This window comes from Pelodiscus sinensis, chromosome 10 (genome assembly GCF_049634645.1).
Source record: "Pelodiscus sinensis isolate JC-2024 chromosome 10, ASM4963464v1, whole genome shotgun sequence".
Classification (NCBI taxonomy): domain Eukaryota; kingdom Metazoa; phylum Chordata; order Testudines; family Trionychidae; genus Pelodiscus; species Pelodiscus sinensis.
In genome coordinates this window covers 46770993-46796638 of record NC_134720.1, presented here as the reverse complement: position 1 = coordinate 46796638, position 25646 = coordinate 46770993, and the positions used below count along the sequence as shown (strand labels likewise).

Genomic DNA, 25646 nt, shown 5'->3' with positions numbered 1-25646 from the left:
AAAAAAAGATTAAAAAAAAAGACAAAATGTAAGTGATTTGCCCAAGATGTAGAATGTATTCTCAGTTCTGCTAGTCAACCCCATTTTCTAGCTCTATATTCACACTAATACAGTTTCTCTTATGAAATTATGAGTTTTATTCAAACTTACCTGAACCAAAAATATAATAAGAAAATAAAAATTGGCTATTCTTCTGAATTGCTCAAATAAGTTTTTTGGAATAAAATTCCACACTGTATACTGTAAAGAAAAAAAGAAATGTGATTATATAACATGGCATTGCATATATTTTCCCTCAAACCCTTCTCACTTACCTCCCATTCTCTTCCTAACAAATCCTTCACAACCTTCTTCTCTTGTGTCTCACACCCCAGATCCTCCCCAAAGTAGGGATGTTAAAATGTGTTTTTGTGTAAACATGTAACTGTTGAAATTTTTAGCAGCTGCATGTTTATATGCAGGGAAGGTGGCTCCCCACGCACACCAGCTCCTGCCTCCCCCACCCCCTGTGCATCGGAGGCAGCAGTGCCGGGGTGGGGTGGAGGGCTGCCAACTCCTAGCCTGCATGGGCTGGGAGCTGTTAGCCTTTCCCCCTCTCCTGCTGCTGCTTCCGCAGTGCTTCTACTCATGAAGCTACTAATTCCCAGGCTGGAAGCCAGTAGCTCCCTGGGACTGGAGCTGCCCTCTGTCCATAGTGGGCCATGGGTGAGGGCCTGCCTGTGGGTAACTGTCCACCCGTTCCCCGGTGGCATCACCCTCAAGGTTGATGCTTACCAGTTACCCATTCACATCCCTAGTGGGTGTCGGAATGGTTATGTAGAGACAGCTTTCTCCTTCTCACTGAGCCCATCGGTGGTTTGCCAGCTGGTGGTTACTGGGAAGGGGGAAGATTTACTGAGGCTGCTCCAGCAGCAGCAGATATTGCTATCTGCTGCCTTCTGTCTTTACACTCTAGCCCAGCGGTTCCCAACCATTTTTATACCATGGACCAGCAAACCCATTCGCAAACTTTTGGCGGACCAGTAATGTTGTATTTGCATATTTATTATGGCAATTAATTTTAAGAGGATATATATTATTTTACATTGCATCTGTACCCACACAATACATGTTGTAACGGGATCAGAATTTGCAGATAGGCTTAAGGCTTGGTAATTTGAGAGATGCCCTCTCTAAGTAGAGATGTGAATATCTGGAGGTCATGTAGGGCCAGTAGATCTCATGGTTCAAGACTCCTCTTTTTTGAGGAATTTTACCTGAGAATATCGGTCAGTGGGCAAACAGATTTTTGTATTTTGCAGGGCAGGATGAGAAGTGCAAAGAGGAGCAGCAGAAGGGGCCTTTAACTTTGGTTGTGAAGTGATTTGCTGTTTTACATGATGTACATGTGCCATGAAACTAACTAGGATATTTTATAAATTATATCTATTTATACACTATCCCCACACCAGATGCACAGATACTCCATAAAGACCAATCACCATTTAGGATGTTATTAATATTTTTGACAATGTACATGGATCCTTACCTTAGATGATATGATTCTGTTATCTGCAAATTTCTGAGGAACATAATGGCCATGCTGGGGGAAACGATTTGCTATGTAAATAGTTCGTGTATCACTTTGATGTGGTGGGTCAAAACCCTGAAAGGCAAATGTAAAACTCAGTTAATCAACAGGCAGGTAATTTTGCTTCAAAACTAGTTTTGGACACAGATGGCATGTGAGATTCTGCTAATCTTTAAAATAAAATTGAGAATCAAATTTTAATAAGTCTTAGAATAGCAAATTATTACTTGAACACAAAGATTAACATATTTGGGCCAGGAAAGTTGTTGTTTGTGTGCTGTCAGGAGACTTGTTTTTTAAATGTCATTTAAACACATTCTTGATTTGTGGGTTTTTTTTAAAATTTCTATTGTATTTAAAAGTGACGACATAATCAACTGACAACAAATCTAAATTTGTGTGGAGTGTTTTCCTTCCTTATGGGACACATGTTACAAAAAACTTTAGACAGAAGAGCACATGCAGCTATGCAAAATGAAGGTAAAGGTTACTATCTCACAGGTAAATACAGAAATCCCCCAGAGAAATGGCAGTTTGGCTAAGACAGCATAAGAGTAAGGAGGAGAGAAGCAAAAATGGAAAACAAAATACAGGTGACAAAGATACTCATAGCTGAACTTTTAAAAGCCATACAAATGCTGATCATAATTTAACCATATACAGAAGAATCATGCTAACATACTACTGTACTATAATTGAAGTTTCAAAAAGAAACGACCAGTGGAAAATAAAGTAACAGACTAAACATTAATTTCCCCTTTCCCAAAAAAGTAATGATTTCCTGCCTAAAAACAACAAAAAACATGTTTACTGTAGAAGATTATTTTTTTTAAATCCCCCGCCCCCTCCACACACACACACTATTATGATCAGTTCAGATCCAATGATGTTAACGGTAGGAACATTGTGTTTTGTAGACTTGCTGATCAGAGTTAGACAATTTTAGAAGTGAAAATTAATCCCACAGTGCTGCCTGTGATGCAAGGCTTCTTCCAAGAGCAGATATTGCACCTGGGGCTTGGTCCCACTTCTGGTGCTGCTGAAGCTCACACTGCCAGCTGCACTGGAATCAGAGCCAGCAAAACCACACACACCAATATCTGCTGCTGACCTAGTTTTGATAAGAGGTCAGGAAGAGCCACTATCACAAAAGGGGATAAAGGGACAGACCAGACAACATTGCCTGAGAGCAAGGGCTGCTTCAACAGCTGAGCAAGGGCAAATCTCAGGTCTCTACTACAAGACTGTTCTTTGCCATCTGAAATATTACAGGAGAACCAGTCTTGTCCCTATGTGCCATAACTATTACCCTCCTTGCAGGGATTATGCTTGCTTTTTGCCTAATCTACCATTTTTACTTGTTCTCACAAGGAAATAGGGGAAGGGAAACAACAAGTATGATGTTTCTAGAAAGTTGTGTGCGCTCTCAAATTTCGTGTCCAAATCCTACAATTTTAAAGGAGACCAAATTGTTTTGGGGACACAAATTGACAAAAATTGCAAGGAAGGGATGGAGGCGGAAGGGGATGCAGTGACACAGATGCCATTTGTGCCACTGAGGTCAGACAATTCTGGCCAATTTTCCAGAGGGCTGATCCTTACCCTCAAGCTCAACAAGGCTATGACACCTGCCTTGCAAGTGCTATGGAAAGAAAGACATTCCAGGAAACAAATTACTTGACAAGAAGGGGAAAGAACTATTACTGATAACAAACCTTACTCCCTCAATAACTTCCTTTATGAATCCCTATTCTTGGGAAATGCTTGGGTGAGTCTGCTCTGTGGGAGAACAATCTCAGAACTGAGGCTGATTACAAGCCAAGCTTCATGCCTTCTTAGCAAGGCTTTAGAAGAAAGTCTCAGCACCAAGAATTTCTTTTCATGCGTATTTCTGATCATGCAAATTTGGCATCAGCCTTAACTAGATGAGTCATATCTAAGAATTCCTTTATGGCTCCCTTACCAGATCCTCAGCACTGGACTACAGAACTGGCTTTAAAAATCTAGTCCAACAGAGGGAGTCTTAGGTAGCTTTTCTACTCCCTTTGGGTGTGAGACGAAGCAAATATTAGTTTAGATCAGTGGTGGGCAATCTGAGTCTGATCACTGTCGCCCATCAGACAGTTTGTTTAGAACTGGCTCCTTTCCAGTGTTGCCAGATTCTGTTGGTTTCTGTCCATAAAGTTTTTTTTCCCCTATTGGTATTACTCAAGTGACACACGGAGAAACCAAGCGCATGTGAAGTGAGATACCTGCTGAGTGCACACTTAAGAGAGTTGTGTGCTCCCTCTGCATCCAATCAAAGAGCTGCTATAGGTAAGTCGGCATAGCTCGCAAATTCTAGGTACACAAGCACAGTTAGCAAAACTACCCTATTCCAGGAGACCATCTTGTTTATGACTATCTTCCAGCCCACTGAGATGAAGGCCTAGGCTGCCCATTGCTGATTTAGATTATGCCTCTCAGCTGATAACTTAGACATCTTACCTGGTCATTAGTAACAAACAAAAATCACAGAATGCACATGATCTAAAGCTAGCCTTTTTATCTGTATAAATCATGGAAAAAACCGGGCAAATAAATGAAGGCAACAATTATCCCAAATCCAGTAATGATAGACACAAACCAACACCAAATGAGAATTGTAGAAATAAGGGCACAATCTGACAAAGCCAGACCTGAATAAAGCCATAAAAATGCTGAAATTAAAAATCCAACAAGGCAGAACAAGCAACACAGCACAAAGCCTAAGCATAAGCTCAAAGGTTATTATCTTTTCTCTATTATTCTTCAGATTACAGTCTAGGCAAGATACTTTTCACCTAGGCTTAACCCTCATTTCTAGTATGTATGGATGTGTTTTATAAGGCCACACTAGTAACATAGATAGGGTTGAAAAAAGTTCAATTCTTCTGCTTTATAAACTACAAAGCATAAAGCTGGCTTTTGCAATAAAGCAACTCAAAGAGGATTCCTTACTTATTAAAAACTATAATCACAGGTAACAAATGCAACAGACCTTAAAATTAAAGCAGCAATATTAAGCACTTTGAAAACTGTCATATTAAAATTGCTTTCAGTGCTTGACAAAGCCCATCAGAGATCCATACATTCATACTCAATTTGTAAGCATGAAATTGATTGCTACCAAAAAAGTGATAGACAATGTGATAAATATAAATGCAACAAAAACATTGATAAGAAAAATACTTCAGGCCTGAATGTTCTTTCATATACTTGCGCAGGGTTTTCGTTTATTGATCTTAAAAGAACCATATACAAAAGTGGGTAAGTATTACAGCAGTGGGGAATATAAAGTACTTGTCAAACTATTTATGGAACCAAATAGAATAACTTACAGATCAAACATGACCCCTGTCATGCAGAACTTAACTTAATTCAGAAAACAAGATGACAATATACAAAGAAAGGTGCAAGAACAATTAAGGAAGGTTTTATAAGAATCTGAAGAATAAAACTTTTAACAGAGAAGAAGTGAAAGTCTGTTCTATGTATAGCGTCGGGCAAGAAAAAGGTACAAAGACAAAACTGGGACAAACACACAAAGGGTATGTCTAAGACTAGAAAAAAAAGTCTGTGGCAGTGCATCTCAGGGCCCAGGTCAATTGACTCATGGGGCTCGCAGTAAGAGACTAAAAATAGCAGCGTAGATATTTGGGCTCAGGCTGGAGCCTGATTTTTGTAACCTTCTGAGGGTGATAGGTTTCAGAGTCTGGACTCCAACCTGAGCCTAAACATTTACAGTAAAACTCCATTAGTCTGGCATCCAATGCTCCGGGACTCCTGATGGTCCAGCACCATCAGGAACCCAGAAGTGCTGGGGCAGCCGGACAGGCTTCCCCCATTCAGCTGCTGCTGAAACTGACCAGCAGCTGAATCGGGGAAGCCGGGAGCAGAGCAGCTGGGGTGCTGCCGGGTTGGTTTCGTAGCGCCGCCCCTCGGCGCTGTGGGACCAACCCCGCAGTGCCCCAGCTACTTTGCCCCAGGCATCGGGATTCAGCCGCTGCTGAAACTGACCAGCAGCGTCAGTTTCACCAGCAGGCTGAATCCGGACAGCTGGGGCGCTGCCGGGTTGGTCTCGTAGCACCGGACCAACCCGGCAGCATCCCAGCTGCTCTTGGGGACGCCTGGGGCAGAGCAGCTGGAGTGCTGCCGGGTTGCTCCCTCACTCCCCTCTCCTCCCCCCCCCCCCATAGAATCATAGAATACTAGGACTGGAAGGGACCTCGAGAGGTCATCGAGTCCAGTCGCCTGCCCTCATGGCAGGACCAAATACTGTCTAGACCATCCCTGATAGACATTTATCTAACTTACTCTTAAATATCTCCAGAGATGGAGATTCCACAACCTCCCTGGGCAATTTATTCCAGTGTTTGACTACCCTGACAGTTAGGAACTTTTCCTAATGTCCAACCTACCTCCCTTGCTGCAGTTTAAGCCCATTGCGTCTGGTTCTATCCTCAGGGGCCAAGATGAACAAGTTTTCTCCCTCCTCCTTATGACACCCTTTTAGAGATCTGAAAACTGCTATCATGTCCCCCCTCAATCTTCTCTTTTCTAAACTAAACAAACCCAATTCCTTCAGTCTTCCCTCATAGGTCATGTTCTTTAGACCTTTCATCATTCTCGTTGCTCTTCTCTGGACCCTCTCCAATTTCTCCACATCTTTCTTGAAATGTGGTGCCCAGAACTGGACACAGTACTCCAATTGAGGCCTAACCAGCAGAGAGAGAAGAGTGAAAGAATGACTTCTTGTGTCTTGCTCACAACACACCTGTTAATGCATCCCAGAATCATGTTTGCTTTTTTTGCAACAGCATCACACTGCTGACTCATATTTAAACTTGTGGTCCATTATAACCCCTTTCTGCTGTACTCCTTCCCAGACAGTCACTTCCCATTCTGTACGTATGAAACTGACTGTTACTTCCTAAGTGGAGCACTTTGCATTTGTCTTTATTAAACTTCATCCTATTTACCTCAGACCATTTCTCCAATTTGTCCAGGTCATTTTGAATTATTACCCTATCCTCCAGATTAGTCGCAACCCCTCCCAGCTTGGTATCATCTGCAAACTTAATAAGCGTACTTTCTATACCAATATCTAAATCGTTGATGAAGATACTGAACACAGCCAGTCCCAAAACAGACCTCTGCGGAACCCCACTTGTTATGCCTTTCCAGCAGGATTGTGAACCATTAATAACTACTCTCTGAGTACGGTTATCCAGCCAGTTATGCACCCACCTTATAGTAGCCCCATCTAAGTTGTATTTGCCTAGTTTATTGATAAGAATATCATGCGAGACCGTATCAAACGCCTTACTAAAGTCTCAATATACCACATCCACCGCTTCTCCCTTATCCACAAAACTCGTTATCCTATTAAAGAAAGCTATCAGATTGGTTTGAAATGATTTGTTCTTTACAAATCCATGCTGGCTGTTCCCTATCACACTGCCACATTCCAAGTGTTTACAGATGATTTCCTTAATTACTTGCTCCATTATCTTCCCTGGCACAGAAGTTAAACTAACTGGTATGTAGTTTATAGCAGCAATACTTGTTGAGGAAAAAAAGCAACAGGCCAAAAAACAAAAATAGCAGCAAAACTTGGGCGGGTGGGGGGCGGGGGAAGAGAAGGGAGGGATTAATGGGGGGGGTGGGTCACCTCACACCCCCCGCCCCCCTAGCTTGGGAACACATGCTTTATACTATAACACAAAGAAATATTTATAGATCTGCTGTTGAACAGTAACTATACAATTTGCATTACTATCACAAGATGTATACATATTATGAACTTCATATTATCTCCCACCTTCTATCAGTAATTCCTCTGTTGATCATTCAAACTGGAGAGAAAGATGAGACACATTATCATTTGCTTTGAAAAAGAAAGAATGCAATTTCAGAATCTCATGTGTAAGTGGATTTTTCAGCAGATTGGGGGGGGGGGGGGGAGAGAGAGAATAGAAGAGGACGAAAAAGCCATATTTGGAAACATTTCCCTTACTCAGAATACATGCAGAAAAGTCAAAAGCAACACTGACCAAGCAAAGAGAACTCAGAGCCCTGCACCATCACCATATATTAACAAAGAGAGTAAACTTGAGACCTTTATAGGAGGCCACTTCCCTAGGGAGGGGAGTGACTCTGACCCAGCCTGTATGGAATCTGAACTTTTACCCTCTGGGAAACAGCCCACTGTTCTGCTAGATAGATTGCTGAACCTATTTAGATTTTGTTAAATAAAAAAATTAATAAGAAAATCCATCTTCTGAAAACTATTTTATTTAGTGACTAGTTTTCCTATGGCAGAAAAAGACCTGCTTACATACACTATATATACTCAGAAGTCTGTACAAATGTGTACTTTTATAGACGACTAATTCTTCTAGGCATATCGATGTACTTAAGTCAAACAATTTTTCATATCAAAGGTTACAACAGAAGAGGGAAAAACCTTTCTTGCACCTATTTTAAGCACAGCTTCAACTAGAGAAAAAAAAAAAAGAGTGAAGAACCTCAGGTACCCTCAGGCTTATGTGTTTCCATGCAAATTTGTTCTTTTAAAGGACTACTGTTACACATTCCTTCCGGTTCTAAAAGATGCACTGCAGCAATGTTAAAAAGAAAAAAAGTAACTATCACATACTATTTTTGCAATTTCCTCTTCCTCCTTATCTCTATCATTGCTGCTTACCACATTTTGTAACCAATTCACATTGTATTTCAAAATCAGATATTTATTTTGATGGGAACACAAGTGTTCCCAGTAGTGAGATGAAAATTCAGTAAGGTAGTGCTCTTCTGAAAGAAAAAAACTCAGCATGGTGTTTGGGAAACTGTAATGCTATTTATCACGATGCTTTGTGGATTTTTAAAAAAAGAGTAAGGCTGTAAATCAAAATGCTCTGAATGAATTCCAATTTAAACAGAACTTAACTGCCTATCTAAATTACCCCCATAATTTTTTTTTTTTTTTAAAAGAGCTACCATTATTTCTTTAGGGTCATTCAATGATGCTGTACTTTACTGTGGTAGTTTTGTCCACAGAAGCAATTGTGATGTCAAACAATGGATTTCTGACATCACTAAAAAAAGAAATGAAAAGCAGTATGAACAAGAAGGTGACTGTTCTGTTTACACAGACCTCTTGGTAACCAAGTCTAATTGTAAAGAAAGTATAAAAAGTCATAATTTAAAACAAAACTGAATTCCTAAAACTCTTAAGAGCATTAAGTCATTGAAACGCCTCTGCAGCAGAAGTAAAAAAAAAGTTGCCATAATCAATATGGCAGCATACACATACAGCACATAACATTTAACTATTTTCTCATACAAAATTTGTTCTTACAGAAATCTGAGACCTTTCTGTACCCCTCCCATCCAAAAATTCAAGCTCTCTCAGTCTGGAGAACATTAAATAGGTAAAGTGTAACACAAAACAGGCAGTCCCCGGGTTACGCGGATCTGACTTATGTCGGATCCGTACTTACAAACAGGGCTTTTCTTGCCCCGGAGGACGCGGGCAGTGGGACCGCCCAGACGCACCGCAGTTCCGCCGCCCGCGTCCTCCGGGGTGAGAAAAGCTGCTCCGTGTCTCCCAAGTCTGCTGGGGGGGGGGACCCCTCAGAAGACCAGGGAGACGTGGAGCAAAGCCGCGGAGGACGCGGGCGGCGGGACCGCGGCACGTCTCGGTCCCGCCGCCCGCGTCTCCCTGGTCTGCTGAGGGGGCGCAGCTAGTGCGCCCCCCCAGCAGACCAGGCTTTTCTCACGGATGCCTGGGGCAGAGCAGCTGGGGCGCTGCCGGTTGGTCCCACAGCACCGCTCCTCGGTGCTACTGGCCCAACCCGGCAGCACCCCAGCTGCTCTGCTCCAGACGTCCTGATTCAGCTGCTGCTGGTCAGTTTCAGCAGCGGCTGAATCAGGACGTCTGGGGCAGAGCAGCTGGGGTGCTGCTAGGTTGGTCCAGTAGCGCAGAGGAGCGGTGCTACTGGACCAACCCAGCAGCACCCCAGCTGCTCTGCCCCAGGCATCCCCAAGTCAGCCGTTGCTGAAACTGACCAGCGGCTGACTACAGGAAGCCCAAGGCAGAGTTGCTCTGTCCCGGGCTTCCTGGAATCAGCCGCTGATCAGTTTCAGCAGCAGCTGACTTGTGACACCTGGGGTAGAGCAGCTGGGGGGCTGCCGAGTTGGTCCCCGCAGCGCCGACGTGCGGTGCTGCGGGGACCTACCCGGCAGCGCCCCAGCTGCTCTGTCCCAGGCATCCAGATTCAGCTGCTGTTGAAACTGATCAGCGGCTGATTCCAGGAAGCCCGGGGCAGAGAAACTCTGCCTCAGGCTTCCTGTAGTCAGTCGCTGGTCAGTTTCAGCAACGGCTGAATCTGGACGCCAGTTCCGACTTACGTACAAATTCAACTTAAGAACAAACCTACAGTCCCTATCTTGTACTTAACCCGGGGACTGCCCGTATATACACACGCACACACTGATTTTAATTAACCAATTAACCATACTACTTTTATCACTGAATGGCTGAATTCAGGATGCATGGCTAAAATAGATTCAAAAATTCTTCTAAACTATGTTTTGTTAGCCAAAACAGAAATTAAAGTCAAATGAGAATTTATAGCAAATAAGATAGTACAAACAATTAAATGGCAATGTTTACAAAGTTTACATGTATTCATTTTATCAGTAAATAGATCTATTCAACTCTTATCACAAAGCAGTACATTTGCTTACATTCTTCAGTATTCTGGAGAAGGGATTTTGGCATTTATGTGGAATAATGGATCTTCATACAAGTTTCTGTGAATTTTCAAACCAATCAAAACAAAAATTGTGAATCAATGACTATTCATGCAAAAGTAATTCTAAAATTAAAAATTTAAACAACTTTAAAAAAAATCTTTTTTATGGATATCACCATTGTTCTAATTTTCTTAAGTGTCCAGCATGTGATTTTGTCTTATTTTGCACAATTGCACACCCAAGAGGAATGCTAAGTAAGGAGCTTATCTTTCAACAGGACTTATAACAAGAGTCCCAGATATACTGGACAAACTGATCATCATCAGAAATGGCAGAATCGCAAGTAGGGCTTACAAATGAGATGTCCCCAAATTAATAATGGGGTGAAACCTTTACTGTTTACAGGTTCCAGAATGCAATATTCAGTTTTACTCCAATAGGCAACTGTGGTCTAGTGGTTTAAGCACTGGATTCAGGATGTCTTGAACTAGGCATTATTTATCCCAATACTAATCTTCAGTTGTCTTTGTGCCTTCAAGTAAGTAATTTAACCTCAGTTTCCCTATCTACAAATATCACAATCCTCTGGGAGGGAAGATAATATAAAGATTAAGATTTTCAAGTGACTAGTAAGGATGTCAATGCATAGTCAACTACATGATTAATCCATAAATGTCACCCGTGCTTTGCTAGCAGAAATGACCTTTTGTTTCTAGAACCACTTTGTCAAATGAATTCTATTACTGCTCTTGCCAGGTGGCTCTTCATGTAACCAAAGGATTTTTGCACCTTTTTAAAGCATGGATATCAAAGCCAGGTTCCACATTAGTTATGTGAGGTCAAGACTATCCAGGCCAACAGTAGAAGTAAGAGACCCCAGACAAATGTAATCTACTATTGACTGCTCTGAGTCAGGATTCTTTCAATTTTAATTAAATAAAGAAGGAATTATTTCACATTCTGCATTTTCCTTTCATTTCCATTATAAAACAAAATAATCAGAATTTAAGTTGTAAGCAAATTACACTGAAGTCAATCAACTCATCTAACGATAGGGAAAAATAATAATACATAGAACATTACCTGTAATTTCATAGAAAAAAATTAAATTGTAATCCAGACTGCAGTAACATTAAATTATTAAACAAACACATTGTTCTGCATTATTTGGGTAATATTTTCACATTTTTGAAAGATATTTTGTCCTTGTGTAGTTCTTTCATCTTCCAGTATTTTATAAACAGTGAACTCCATAGTGTCCTAGTTTGTTACCATACACTCACCTAGCTAAATACATGGAGTTTGTCATCATACATCACACCTTCTATTCTAAGAACTAAGGTAACAGTCCAGATACAATAGTACAAATAAAAGCATCTTGGATGGGCAATAAGCAGCCCATGGATTGGCCATAGTTTGCCTCAGTTAGCCCCTGACAGGCTGCTAGATGCTTTTTTAATTCAAGTGTTCGCAGGTAGACCATTTGCAGCTTCCATTAATATACATTTATTAGGAATCTGACTCTGCATACTGCACCTATATGCTTGGATAGATTCACTCTTGGATAAAAGAGAAACAAGTATCCTAGATGATTAATGAATATTTTAGATCCATTAGATGAATTATATTGCTTAACCACATCTGGATCAGAGAATAGGCAACTCTAGGCCTGCCAGAGGGGGATCATAGATGGGAAATATGCAAGTTATTCACTTATTCTTAAAGAAAATCTTTTAGCCAGTTACACCAAAATTAGATTTTCAGACAGGTTACTTGTCTGATTTCCCATATCTAAATACTCAAAGATACTCAAGAATGGAACAACAATGCTTTATCTGATATACTGCAAATTATCACTAACTGCTCTTTCAAATTTGACACATTTCACTCCAGAACACTAGCATTTCAAAAGCAGCACATACAACTTCAAAAATGTATTGTTTTAAAGTGTCGTCATTACTGTTAAAAAGCAAAATGACACTTCTCGTTCTGTGTTAATGAAGTGTTCTACGAGGGACACCTACCTAGAATATATCACCAGACATCACTATATCAGGAGAAATAAGCTGGAGTGCTGATGAGAAGCAAAATCACAAAGTAGCTGCCATTCTTCTCTGATGGCTTACAGGATAACCTATCCTAAATGCTCAATTCTGAGGGATAATCTACACTCATTCCTATATTTGCTTCCTACAACCAACCTCTTTATAACTTTTCATGAGTGAAATATTCAATTACTTAGATCCTTAATATCTAAACTGTGTCACTAAAATTATTCTGGAGCTGATAGAGGAGATATCTGAGCCTTTAGTTATTATCTCTGAAAAGTCACTGAAGTCGGGAGAGATTCCAGAAGACTGGAAAAGGGCAAATATAGTGCCCATCTATAAAAATGGAAAGAACAACCACCCAGGAAACTACACACCAGTCAGTTTAACTTCTGTGCCAGGGAAGATAATGAAGCAAGTAATTAAGGAATTCATCTGCAAACACCTGGAAGATAATAAGGTGATAGGTAACAGCCTGCATGGATTTATAAAGAACAAATCATGTCAAACCAATCTGATTGTTTTTCCCGAGTTTAATGGTAAGGTCATGCAAGACTGTATCAAATACTTTACTGAAGTCTATATATACCATGGTATAGCACATCCGTCCCTTCTCCTTTACCCGCAAGACTTGCTATCCTATCAAAGAAAACTATCTAGATGGGGCTACTATCAAGTGGGTGCAAAACTGGCTGGATAACCACTCTCAGAAAGTAGTTATTAACGGTTCACAATCATGCTGGAAGGGCATAACAAGTAGGGTTACGCAGGTATCTGTTTGGGACTGGTATTTTTCAATATCTTCATTAACAATTTAGAAAGGATCACAGAAAGTATGATTATTAAGTTTGCAGATGAAACCAAGCTGGGAGGGGTTGCAAGTGCTTTGGAGAATAGAGCAATAATTCAAAATGATCTGGACAAACTAGAGAAACGGTCAGAGGTAAACAGGATGAAGTTTGATAAGGACAAATTCAAAGTACTCCACTTGGGAAGGAACAATCAGTTTCACACATATAGAATGGAAATTGATTGTCCAGGAAGGAGTACTCCTGAAAGGGATTTAGGGGTCATAGTGGATCACAAGCTAAATAGGATTCAACAATCTGACATTGGTGCAAAAAAAGAAAACATGATTCTAGGATGCATTAGCAAACATGTTGCGAGCAAGGCATGCTGTACTCTGCACTGAATAGGCCTCAGTTGGAGTATTGTGTCCAGTTCTAGGCACCACATTTTAAGAAGGATGTGGTAAAATGAGAAGGTCCAGAGAGGAGCGACAAAAACAATTAAAGGCCAGAAAACGTGAGCTATGAGGGAAGACTGAAATAATTGGCCTTGTTTAGTTTAGAAAAAAGAAGACTGAGAGGGGACATGATAGCAGATTTCAAGTATCTAAAAGGGTGTTACAAGGAGGAGGGAGAAAAACTGTTCTCCTTGGCCTCTGATGATAGGGCAAGAAGCACGGGGCTTAAACTGCAGCAAGAGAGATTTAGGTTTGACATTAGGAAAAACTTCGTAACTGTCAGGATGGTTAAACACTGACAAATTGCCTAGGGAGATTGTGGACTTTCCATCACTGGAGATCTTTAAGAGAGGTTTGGATAAACATCTATCAGAGATTATCTAGATGGTTCTTGGTCCTGCTGTGAGGACAGGGTACTGGACTTGAAAGAACCTCAAGAGATCATCCAGTTCTACTATTCTATGATTCACCTAAATGTGGGTTATGTAATATGTGTCTTATGACTTTTCAAGTAGATTATGTTCTTATGGATAATCTAAGCACCTCACCCAGACAGAGACACTCCTTCCCTATACATTATGCAGTTTTTTACATTAGCTTTAGTAGCCGCTCTTTACCAACTTGGCTGCATTTTTAAGCATCTGTTTGTACTTACAAAATTATCCAATTCTCAACAACTGCACTTATCTACTCTTCTCTCTTTGTGAAATCTAAGGATTAAATATGATGAGGGCTAGGGATCTGAAAGTTTAACCGTTGGATGCTGGAGCAGTTCCCTGCCTGCTCTGGGCAGAGGGCTGCTTTAGCCCCATGAGGGGCATACTGCAGATAGGGGCTGATCCACCCTATCTGGAACAGCCCCTGAATACAACAGGGGGGCCACTCCAGACCACTCACGCCCCCTTTAACCAATATTGGAGTGCCCCCCTCAACCAAAAATTATTGTCCAACCCTGCCATTATACAGTAAAACTCCGATGGTCCGGCATCTGATGGTCCGGTACTCCTGATGATCCGGCACCATCAGGAACCCAGAAGTGCTCCGGGCAGCCGAACCATTGGAGCTGCTCTGCCCCCAGATTCCCCGATTCAGCCGCTGCTAAAACTGACCTGCGGCTGAATTGGGGACGCCTAGGGCAGAGCAGCTGGGGCGCTGCTGAGTTGGTCTGACCCGGGCTTCCTGGAATCAGCCCCTGATCAGTTTCAGCAGCGGCTGACTTGGGGACACCTGGGACAGAGCAGCTGGGCCAGCAGCGGCTGAATCAGGGATGCCTGGGGCAGAGCCAGACTATCGGAAGGGGGGGGCTATGAAGGGTCTGGGGTGGCATTCCCCCCACCCAAGATGCCTCATAGCCCCCCCTTCCGATAGTCCGGCAAATCTGATAATCTGGCACCCCCTGGGTCCTAAAGGTGCTGGATTATCGGAAGTTTACTGTACTAACATTAGCTTGAAGGGAAACTATATTTTAAAACATAGTTTTAGATCACACCTAAATAACAAAAATCTGTTTTCAACTTGGGCTGTTTTCTCCTTTTCTGCAAATAAATCTGTTTATACCCTTGGGTGCCTGTTGCTCATGTGCACTAGAATAGTAACAGACATGTTCATACACCATAATGAAAGAAATATATGTTCCTTTAAAAAAAAAAGACACAATAGAACAGTTACTCTCTGCATGGTGGTGAAAGCTAGTAAGTTTGTTATACACTGCCCAGTGTCCATTTTTTAAAGTCATCACTTTAAAATGACTTCTACTTTTTATATGCTTCATTTTATACTTAAAAACACCACACATATATATTACATTTTCAGTCAGTTCTCCTGAGAAGCTACTATTAGTTTCTATTTATGGCCTTTCCAGTCACAAGGGCTCCAGAGATCTCCCAACACAGAAGATATCTAGGCCAATCACTTATTGGTGCTAAACTAGATGTGCACATAGACAGACAAAAACAAGGCAAAGTCACTACTCTGAGGAATTTACTATCTAATTTTTCAACTGAAAATCAGGTTCTATCAGTAACCCATTTCCCCTATCATTTCTCCTACATCTCAGAGCATGGCAATCTTCCTGCTGTTTTCCTTGTGTACACAGATGTTCAGGTACTAGCATGATCCCATTTGTGCCTATATCACCAGTAACAATATGCAGTAATGGACTTCTCAGGAAAACTACTTTTCAAAAAGATATATACATGACATTATTAATTTTATATTCACATTAAACTTAGATAGATGCAGCCTCAGCAGGGGTATGTCTACACTGCCACCCTAGTTCGAACTAGGGTGGCTAATGTAGGCATTCGAAGTTGCAAATGAAGCCCGGGATTTAAATATCCCGGGCTTCATTTGCATCTTGCCGGGCGCCGCCATTTTTAAATCCCCCTTAGTGTGGACTCCGTGCCCGCGGCTACACGCGGCACAGAGTAGGTAGTTCGAATTAGGCTCTCTAATTCGAACTACCATTACTCCTCGTGGAATGAGGTGTGCCGGTAGTTCGAATTAGAGAGCCTAATTCGAACTACCTACTCTGTGCCGCATGTAGCCGCGGGCACGGAGTCCGCACTAAGGGGGATTTAAAAATGGCGGCGCCCGGCAAGATGCAAATGAAGCCCGGGACATTTAAATCCCGGGCTTCATTTGCAACTTCCAATGCCTACATTAGCCACCCTAGTTCGAACTAGGGTGGCAGTGTAGACATACCCCAGGATATCTGCCCTTCCCATTGTAGCCTACTAACATCTGCTTTATTTCATCCATTCCCTTACTGCTTCCCTGCCATTTTCCACACTCCACACTTGAATATTTGTTTCTCTATTTCCACTCACCCATATACTCAAAATTCCAAACTTCTCATCTACAAGTACTTTGTTTCAAGACCCATTACACACATCCAAAGATTTCCAAAACAAAGCATTTTTCCACCTACCTACATCAAATCTGAATTCTGCCTCCTACCTTCCCACAACAGTCCCAGTTCTCCTTGAACGTCTGTGCCATCAACCCTATTTCTGGTACCTAAATTTTATCTCTTACATCTCAACTGTTTTCCTAGTACCTCCTCCTTATTCCACCCAAGTTACTTAACACTATTATGTTCTCTTCTAATAAAACTGTTTGCTGAACCTTTATTAACATAAAAAAGTAAAATCAATATGTATGTATGAAAGTATGGGGCAGCAGTGGGAAAGGGAGCATTTAGAAGAGAAGAAATGCAGACTTGCACCTTGCATTTACCAAATTTCAATGTTAGGAGTTGTGAAACAGCAGAACGATTAAACCTTATATAAAAGGTCTATATGTTGGTTTGGTTAAAAACAAAAGAAGCACACAACTCATCTTTCCCATTATTCAGATTTGTTTTTTTCACATCCTCTTTTAACCCCATCCTTTCCTTCTTGCATCCTGATTTCCTCCACTGTTTAAACCTCTCCATGCTTCAATCATTTCACCTTCAAGAACATAACCAACTCCTCTGTTACCTTTCTTCCAAAAAACATTGCTACTATGTTTATATTCCTCTTCTTTTGCTCTAAACTACTGTTTCCTTAATTTACTGCCTTCTTTCAAATTCAGAGTAAGTGTCCTTTCCACACCTGTGAAATTCTATCAATTTGTACTTGCTTTTCTCCATCTTCTTATACAAACTACTGCAATCCCTACCTTATGCAAAATCTTTTTCAACTGCTTTTATTTTCCCATATCCTAACTATATCATTTTCACGCTGCCCATATACTTTTCCCAAAGCAATTTTCACTAGCCACCCCTTCTCCTTCAGAAGATTTTTTAAATGTACCTGTTACACTGAATTTTGTGGTATAGACGTCTGTACTTCTTAGAATAGTTTTACACTGACACAGTAACGTGACAAAAACTACAAATAAAATTAATCCTATGTGCAAATTGTTGTTCTTATACAATGAGAGACCACAGCTACATCTTCAGATTATCTGAAAAAATTCCTTTTATTCACCTGAATTTTTTTTAGTTATATTTTAAATATTACATTAAGGTCCTTCTTAAGACACTTGTCATTGTCAGGTTGTAATGTGACGTTCAATATCGGCAGTGGCTAAGCTGTGGACTCAGACAACCCCATATTTAACTTCAAAAATAAACAGCAGGTTAAGTAATTCAAGATCTAGGATGCAAATTTTACATATAGTTACTTTTTAGTCACGCTTACCTTGATCATGCAGAGTATGAGTAGGACCCTCAAACTCATAGCCATGAAAAAAATATATCATGGACGGTGAAAACTGGTTCCTTCTTCTGCCCCCAAGAAGTCTGGTATTTTGTACACTTTCACCATATAGTATACAGATTTCACAGAAGAAATCAGTGTTTCTCAGATTGGGGGTCCCAACTCAAAAGGGAGTTGTAGAGTGATCACAAGATTATTTTAGGGGACTCACGGTATTGCCTCCCTTACTTCTGTGCTGCTTTCAGAACTGTATGGCTGAGCATCCAGTTCTGAAGGTGACAACCCACAAGCAGCACCTCAGAAGTAAGGGTGGCAATACCATACCATGCCATCATTTCTTCTCCACTGCTGCTGCTGATAGCTCTGCAGAGCCAGGTTGCTGACCAAAAGCCACCACTTTCTAACTGATCAACTCTGAAGGAAAGCACCACTGCCAGCAGCACAAGAGAAAAAGCAGAAGTATCACAACTCACACACAATAACCTTGCAAATCCCCCACAACTCCTTTTTTAGATCAGGACCCCTACAACTACAACACTGAGAAACTTAAGATTTAAATAGCTGAAAGCATGACATGTATTGCTTTAAAAATCCTATAACTGCAAATTGACCAAAGAGCCATGAATCTGTAGACCTTAAATATGACACACAAATTACCTTTCTAGTCCACGACTAAATAGATCTCTGAAGAGCTGTCCAGTATTACAGTGCAACCTAAGAACAATTAAAACCATTCCTGATATATTAATTCCTAGAACTGATTATACTCTTCCAACATACAATTTGTGAGAAAGATACTAGACATTAGGTTCTACAGCGACCCGATCTTCACGTTAAACACGAAAAAAGTGCACTATATCAAAGCCCCGATTCTTGATGTCATAATCGGATTAGCAAACCTTTTGCCTATGGATGCAGTAAAACAGAAGTATACAGTACGGATGTAAGAAAGTAGTTGAGTACTCGACTATCCAATAAGCCTAGGCTACTCAACTACTCTACTTGCATTTCCTCCTCCCCACCGAAGGACCCAGAACGAGCAAGCTACTTTTGGGGCAGCTCAGCCACAGCTCCGCTCTCTGCCCATTCCTTCTCCTGGGAGCCCCACTCTCGCACGGCAGGTAAGGAAGTGGCCAGGGCTGCCCAGCGCTGGGCCAGGAGCCCAGGACCAAAGCCTGGGCGGGCGGAGTGCAGTAGCTAGGTGCTCCCAGGCTGGGCTCAGGGAAATGCAGGCCAGTCACATTGGCTGGGCTGGTGGCGCTACGTGGGTGGGTCTCCAGTGGTGAGCCAGGCCAACATCACTGGCAGCACTGTGCGGAGCCCTGGACTGGTGGTGCTCCATGTGGGATGGGTAGGTGGGGGCAGCACCTGTGGCTGGGCTATGTGTTTGGGGAGTCCGGCCATGCCCTGCAGACACCCTGGGAGGAGACTCCAGTGTGGCAGGGCTCGCTCCCTGGCTGGAACAGGCCCAGGCCGGGCGCTGAGTGCTGGTGGCAGCAGCCCACTGGGCTCGCAGGAATGGAATGGAGCTCGACAGTTGTTGGGGCTTTGTCCTGGATGGGTGCTGTTTGGCTTAGCCCAGGCATGCTGCAACCCAAAAGTGCAAAGCAGGGCGAGTGGCCAAGGACTGAGTAGGGCTCATGCGGCCCTGCTTTCACTGTCCACCCGCCATGGCCCTGCAATTCCTGACCGGGCTCTACCCATTTCGAATGATGCCTGGACGCCGCTACCTTGCACGTCAATCATCCAGTGCACAGTCCCTTCCCCTCCCTCGGGGTGGAGCTCTTGCCCCGAAATGGCTCTGCTCGCGGGGCTGGAGGCATGAATAGGCAGATAAAGCACCTCACTGATGACCCAGTGCTCCCTTCCTGGAGCCCAGCCAAGTACTTGCAGAGGTTCTCCCAAGCCTCCAGAGAGCAGACAGGAAGACGAGAGGAGGGTGGTTAAATGAGAGGTGCTGAGAAGTCACGACCCAAACAAAATTCACCCGCAGGCTGCCCCTTGCTGGACTGGCCCAGCGTGTTATGCTGTTCTCGGGGCTGGCTGCAGACAGGGGCTGCTGGCTCGCACTACCCCCGCTGTTGCTCTGCAGTTTAAATGTAGTAAGAGCTGATTGTGTGCTCAGCTCTTACTACTTTTCAACTGCAGAGTCACGGGGGGGCGGGGAGGGAGAAGAGATGGAGGGTGGGGAGTAGCTTCCGGAGGCTTCCAACCCTATCAACTAATTGTGTAGTTCATAGAAATTCTACTGACTACACGATAAGCTAATTTCTCATTTCTTAACATTCCTATTATACTGTAAGATCTGAGATAAGTTTCCAGGGACATAAAACAAATCTATAAATAGAGCCCCATGTAGATATAAAATTGTATCTGCATGTGCAAAAATGAGTTATGGATGTCCGCATTGACATCAAATTTGTGGGGTTCTAGATGCCAAATTTGTATTCGCATCCATATCTGCAAAAATGAACTACAGAGGTCTGCATCCATATCTGCAGATGTGGATACCTGCGGATATCTGTGGATTGGCAAAGCTCTAGCTATAAAAAACAGTCAAAACTGGATGTCATATTGTCACTCGCAGCTCTATGCCTCAAATAATTACATCAGAAATAATCTAAATCACAGGTTTCTTCATAACTATAAACCAGTCCAAAAAAAAAGAGACAGTCTTGGCTACGTTTTTCTTTACCAAAAAATGACAATATGCAATTAAACTAGAATAAATGGGAGATGCTCTAGCCATAAGAACATATTGTATAAACCAGAATATATCAGTCATAAGATAACTGCAATGAACTGAATAAATTAAAGTTTAAAAATAATGGAAGCATCCATTTATGGGACACTTGGAAAGCATTTAATTGAGAGTCTGTATTTCACTTTATTTTATGAATTGGAAGGCATTCAAGTGCTAATGCCAAATGTTTTAAAGGGGAACAGCAAAACAGCAATGTGTGTTTATATGTGCAGTGGCAGGGATAACGTATGTGTTAATGCGACTGTACAGTATGTGCCATTTTATTCTGTTGAACAGGCATGCCAACTCTTGATCATTGGAAGGAGTCTCCCCTTCAACAGAAGTCTGTGATTTTTAATCAAGACTGTCTGACTTATGATGGAAGAGTCTGTGTTATGTTACCAAATAGCTTGAAAATCTTATCCATTTAGTTATCTCCGCTTCTAAGAACCCATGGACTGAGAAATGGGACAGACAAGGATTAGAAACAGAAGGCTGGAAAGAAAAATCCCAGAATTTGTGCACCCAATGAAAGAGACGCTGCCATTATTCTCTAAAAGAGGAGGACCCACCTCCCCCCAAAAGAGAGAACAGCTTCAGGGACAGACAAAACAAAAACCCTCCCAGACTGCAGCTGCCCTGCCACAATTCGCTCCCCTGAGCTCTATTTTACACCGATTCCGCATTCAGGAGGAAAGACTCGCCCGGTGCTCAACCCCGGGCGAATTGCCCCACGCACTTCCCGGGGGGGGGGGGGGGGACACACGCCTCTCACTTCCCGCGGCGTGACAGGTAGAAGAGCGAGTCCCAGCTACTTCATACTCGCTTCCAGCCCGGCTCCCGCACTCCGGGGGGGCAGAGCGCTCCCGCCCGGGACAGAAGGGCTTGGCCGGGGCGTGTTTCAGACGACACTCGGGATTCCGGGACAGGAGGTTGGCAGCTGCCCGGGAGGCCTGGCCAAGGTGCGGGCGCGCGGGGGGGCTGCCGCGAGAAGGGGCCGGGCCCCGCAGCCCGCCGGGGGGAGGGGCGCTCCTTCCCCTCAGGCCGGTCCCCGGACGAGGCCTAGCGCTCCCCCCCCGCTCCGGCTCGGGGAACCTACCAGCTGCTGGCGGATCCACCGTAACATCCCCCCGGCCGTTCGCTTTCCCCTCGGGAGCGCCGCTCGAGCCCGCCGCCGCCTCAGTGTAGCCGCCAGTCGCTGCTCCGCCTCCCCATGGCGCAGAGACGCGGCGCCTGCTTAGGTGCGGCGCAGCCCGCCCAGCGCCCCGAGCCGCCGCGGCCGCCCCGCAACCGCCATCCTGCAGCCGCCGTTGTCACCCAGGCAGCCCCGCCCCCCCTCGCCGGAAATGACGCGAGAGAAGGAACCCGGGGCGGGGCCTGAAGAAAAGGGGAGGAGGGAAAGTTGATCGCGGGGGGATGGGCAGGCGAGGGAACAGATGGGGGGGGGGGCAGTGAAGCTGAGGGAGAAATCCAAACCAGCCCCCCTGTGCTGCCCCCCAGGCTTTGGAGGAGCTCCCGTTTTAAACAGCTTGGAAAATCCCCTCCTCTCCCTTCACCCCCCCCCCCAGCTGGGAAGCCCTCAGTGCACCTCGCTGGGCAGAGGCTGCTGCCTATGGGGCTGACTAAAACTGTCCCCCCCCCTCCCATCTGCAAGTAGCCAGCTGGTGTCTGCTCCCTCACACATAATGGTATAAGCTGGGGGCAGGGGCCCTGTTGTTACAGGAGCAAGACCCCTGGTGGGCAAGGTGCACCCCGAGGGCCACATGCAGCCCATCGGGGTTCTAGCGGCGGCTCGTAAACATTTTCTTAACCGTAGCTTGTGCACAGGGTTGCCAGATTCCACTGGTTTCCATCGGTGTCCGGTTTTTTTTTTGGTACCAGTATTTCTCTGCGATGACACACACCGAGGTGCATGTTGATTGCACACAACTTTGGCCGCAAAAGATATGGGCTCCCTCGGCATCCCATCAAAGCGCTGATATGGTTTAATGGCCATCCCCTGCAAATTCTAAGTACGCAAGCAGGGTTAGCAAATCTACCCTATTCCAGGAGGCCTTCTTGGTTATGAAAGTCTTGTGGCCCTCTGAGATGAAGGAGGGCCACTCATGAAGGAGGCCCACTAACTATCCTAGGTTGCCTATCGCTAGGCTAAACAGCAGGGTCCATATCCATTATTAGAGCTCTTTAACAGTACAGACAGTAACATAAATAATGAAGCTGGGAAGAAGCTGTAGGAAAGCAGAGAAAGTGTTAGGCAAAGTTTAGCAATTTCCAGAGAGTAAAGGATACAGAAGAGAGAAAGAAGAAGAGGACTCGGAGATAAAAGAAGATGAAGTCATGTCTGTACGATGTGCTGCTGCAAAATAAAGATACTGGAAAAATTTTGCTGGAGTAGAAATTTCATTTTATTAAATTGTGTGTTTTGGACAGTCCTGGAAATTATTCAAACTAAAACTGAAATGTTAAAAGAAAATTGAAAGTTTTAAGCCTGCATCTCCATCTCGTTATACTGCATAGTATAAACGAATGTAATGAAGTAGAGAGTTTGATTGTTTCCTTAATCTGTACAGAAACATTTTTAGAACCTTGTTTTTAATAGATTGCTATTTGATTAGAAGTGGATATTAAAGCATTTTCATAAAATGTAATTTTCTCCATTAAATCTGTATTTTGCTTTATTAAAAACTAGAAGACTTATCCAGCATTGCCTGGGTCCTTCAGGACAGGGAGCTGACAGTGTGAGGGATGCAGGAGTGAGGGCTAGGCCTTGAAGATGTGTGTATATGCGTGTGGGACTGTGTTTTGGGGAGTGACTCAGGGTGGGGGAATCTGGCCCCGATCTCTCTTCCTTCAGACTACTCCAGCTTCCAGGATCCTTTTCTCTGCCCCATAGCCTCCACTCCAGCTGCCACTGTCCCCCAGCCACCTTTTTTCTCCCTCCAGTCTCCCAGGCTGCTAGCAGGGGCCTTCTCTCCCTGCCTTCCTCCCCCAGGCATAATAGCCTTTTCTCTCCCCCAGCCACCAAGGGCCTTTTCTCTCCTCCCCCTCCAGTGCTGCAGCCAAGGGCTGGGAAGGGGGAACAGGTTTGGGGAAAGGGGACTACTTATCTGGTGTGCTGGAAGGCAAGATGGTAGAGTCCCAACACTGCTGACTGCTCCCTTGGTAGCATGGCTGCCTTCACTGGACCCTCTGCAGGATAGCTCTCCCCTCTAGGCTCACTGCCCCCAGTGGCCACTCTCAGTATCACATCCTTCTGAACAGCCCCTCCCTTTCCATCTTATGGAAAACAGCCCTATTACCAGTGCTTCCAATTGTCCTGCCACAACCAAACCCTTATCTTATTTTAGTTAGGACAGTGGTAGGCAATAATTTTTAATAGGGGGCTACGCCAAGATTTTGGTAAGTAGTCAAGGTCCACACTTTGGAGGGGATGTGGGGTCTGGGACAGTGGGTGGGGTGTAGAAGCTTCCTTGTAGTGAAGGAGGAATTATGATCTGGGACAGGGTCCGCAAGGGGTTATGGGTGCAGAAAAGGATTCTGGCCTGCGGAAAGGGTGTAGGAGGGGATGCAGTGTCTGGGAGAGAGTTGTGACCAGGAGCAGGTGGGAAGAGGGGATACAGAGGGTTTGGGTGGTGGCTTGGGGCAGGTAGCTGGGGAGAGAGAAAAGATGGAGTGCCAGAGGCAGGCTCTGGCTGGGAGGCACTTATGTGGCTGCTCCCTGCCAGCAGCTTTGCACAAACCTGAGACAGGCTCCCTTCCTGGAGGGGGGCGGGAGGGGGGGAAGCGTTCTGATCCAGCATAGAGAGAGAGAGAGAGGGAGTGAGGCTGCTTCATTTGCTGCCCCTGCAGTCAGAAAAATTTCTCAGCTCCTATTGGCCAAAAACTGGTCAATGGGTGCTTAGGGAGCTTGTTAGCTGTGGAGATAGCATGCAAAACTTTCTCCTCCATATTTAAAGCTGCTGCAGCTGCTTTGTAGTAAGGGTGGTGGCAAGGCAGCAGCGGGCTGGATGTGGTGGTTTGGAGAGCTGGATCCAGATTGCTAGCCATCTCTTGCCCACCCGAATTAGGAGGAGAAGCTGCATATAAAATTTGGTGGTCCTAGCTCTTACAATTTAGGAGGAGTTCTTGAACAAATGGACTTGCAGACAGATAGACATATATAGATAGATAGATACAGTGCTTTTTTAATGACAATACCACCCAGAATGGTGTACCATCACCTATTTTCCCAGCACACACAAAAGGAATGGCATTTTCCCCGTGAGTACCAGCACCTTTTTTCCTGGGGTTGCTCGGCTCCTGATGGAAGCCTGCTCAGGACACGTGCCTTTTTTTTTTTTTTTAGCTGCCAGTGAGGCATTTTGGATCTCAAAGGGGTCATGACTGCATTTTGGGTCCCAGCTTGGCTTTTTTTTTTCCAGCTGCCAGTGGGGCAGGTTCAATTACGCTAGTCATTAGCCACATGTTACTGTTTGGCCGGTTGAGTGTGGATAGTTGGTTTGAACATTAAAAAGTCAAAAATTGTGGCATTCAAAACAAATTTAAAATAAAAAAACAAAGATTTTCAGAGACTTAAAAAAGTTCAGAAGATCTGAGTCTTAAAGCAACTTTCCATTAATTTGACCCATCTGCTGCATGGAGACTTCCATCAGGTCACAGAATAGCTTAAATATGCAGCTTAGGCCAGAATTCATCATTGAAAGCTGTGGCTGATATTTCTGGGTACTAGAAATTGCTTTCCTGCCACTATATTTTGCATCAAGAAAATCTGTGTGCTCAGATATCCACAACAGACACTCTGAGAGACTTGATGAATACTATGATCAAAATTGTGAATTTCATTTGCAGTAGTGCTCTGAGCCATTGCCAGTTTATGGAATTTTGAAAGAAATTGAATCTGAGCATTGTGAAATCATCTGTTTTGCCAATGCGCAATGGCTGAGTCGTGGAAAGGTGCTTGAGCGGTTCCTTGCACTGTTTACTCCAATCAGAGACTTTATTGTAGAGAAAGGAAAGCTGGACAGTTTTTCTGCTATTGAAGATAAGCAGTGGC

General features: G+C 43.7%; 1 protein-coding gene across 6 annotated transcripts in view; it reads right to left on the bottom strand.

The window, feature by feature from the left end:
• ATP11B (ATPase phospholipid transporting 11B (putative)) overlaps positions 1 to 21931 on the bottom strand; it is a 109960-nt gene extending 88029 nt beyond the window's left edge. For all 6 annotated transcript variants that reach the window (XR_012906317.1, XM_075938049.1, XM_075938047.1 and 3 more), the window contains exons 1-3: positions 21693 to 21931; positions 1529 to 1645; positions 151 to 240 (exon numbers count right to left, since the gene is read on the bottom strand). Coding sequence is in view for 5 of the 6 variants with exons in the window: in XM_075938049.1 (XP_075794164.1) it covers positions 151 to 240; positions 1529 to 1645; positions 21693 to 21719 (234 nt within the window). In the remaining variant the exon portion in view is untranslated. The remainder of the gene's footprint in view (positions 1 to 150; positions 241 to 1528; positions 1646 to 21692) is intronic.
• Positions 21932 to 25646: the final 3715 nt, after the last annotated feature.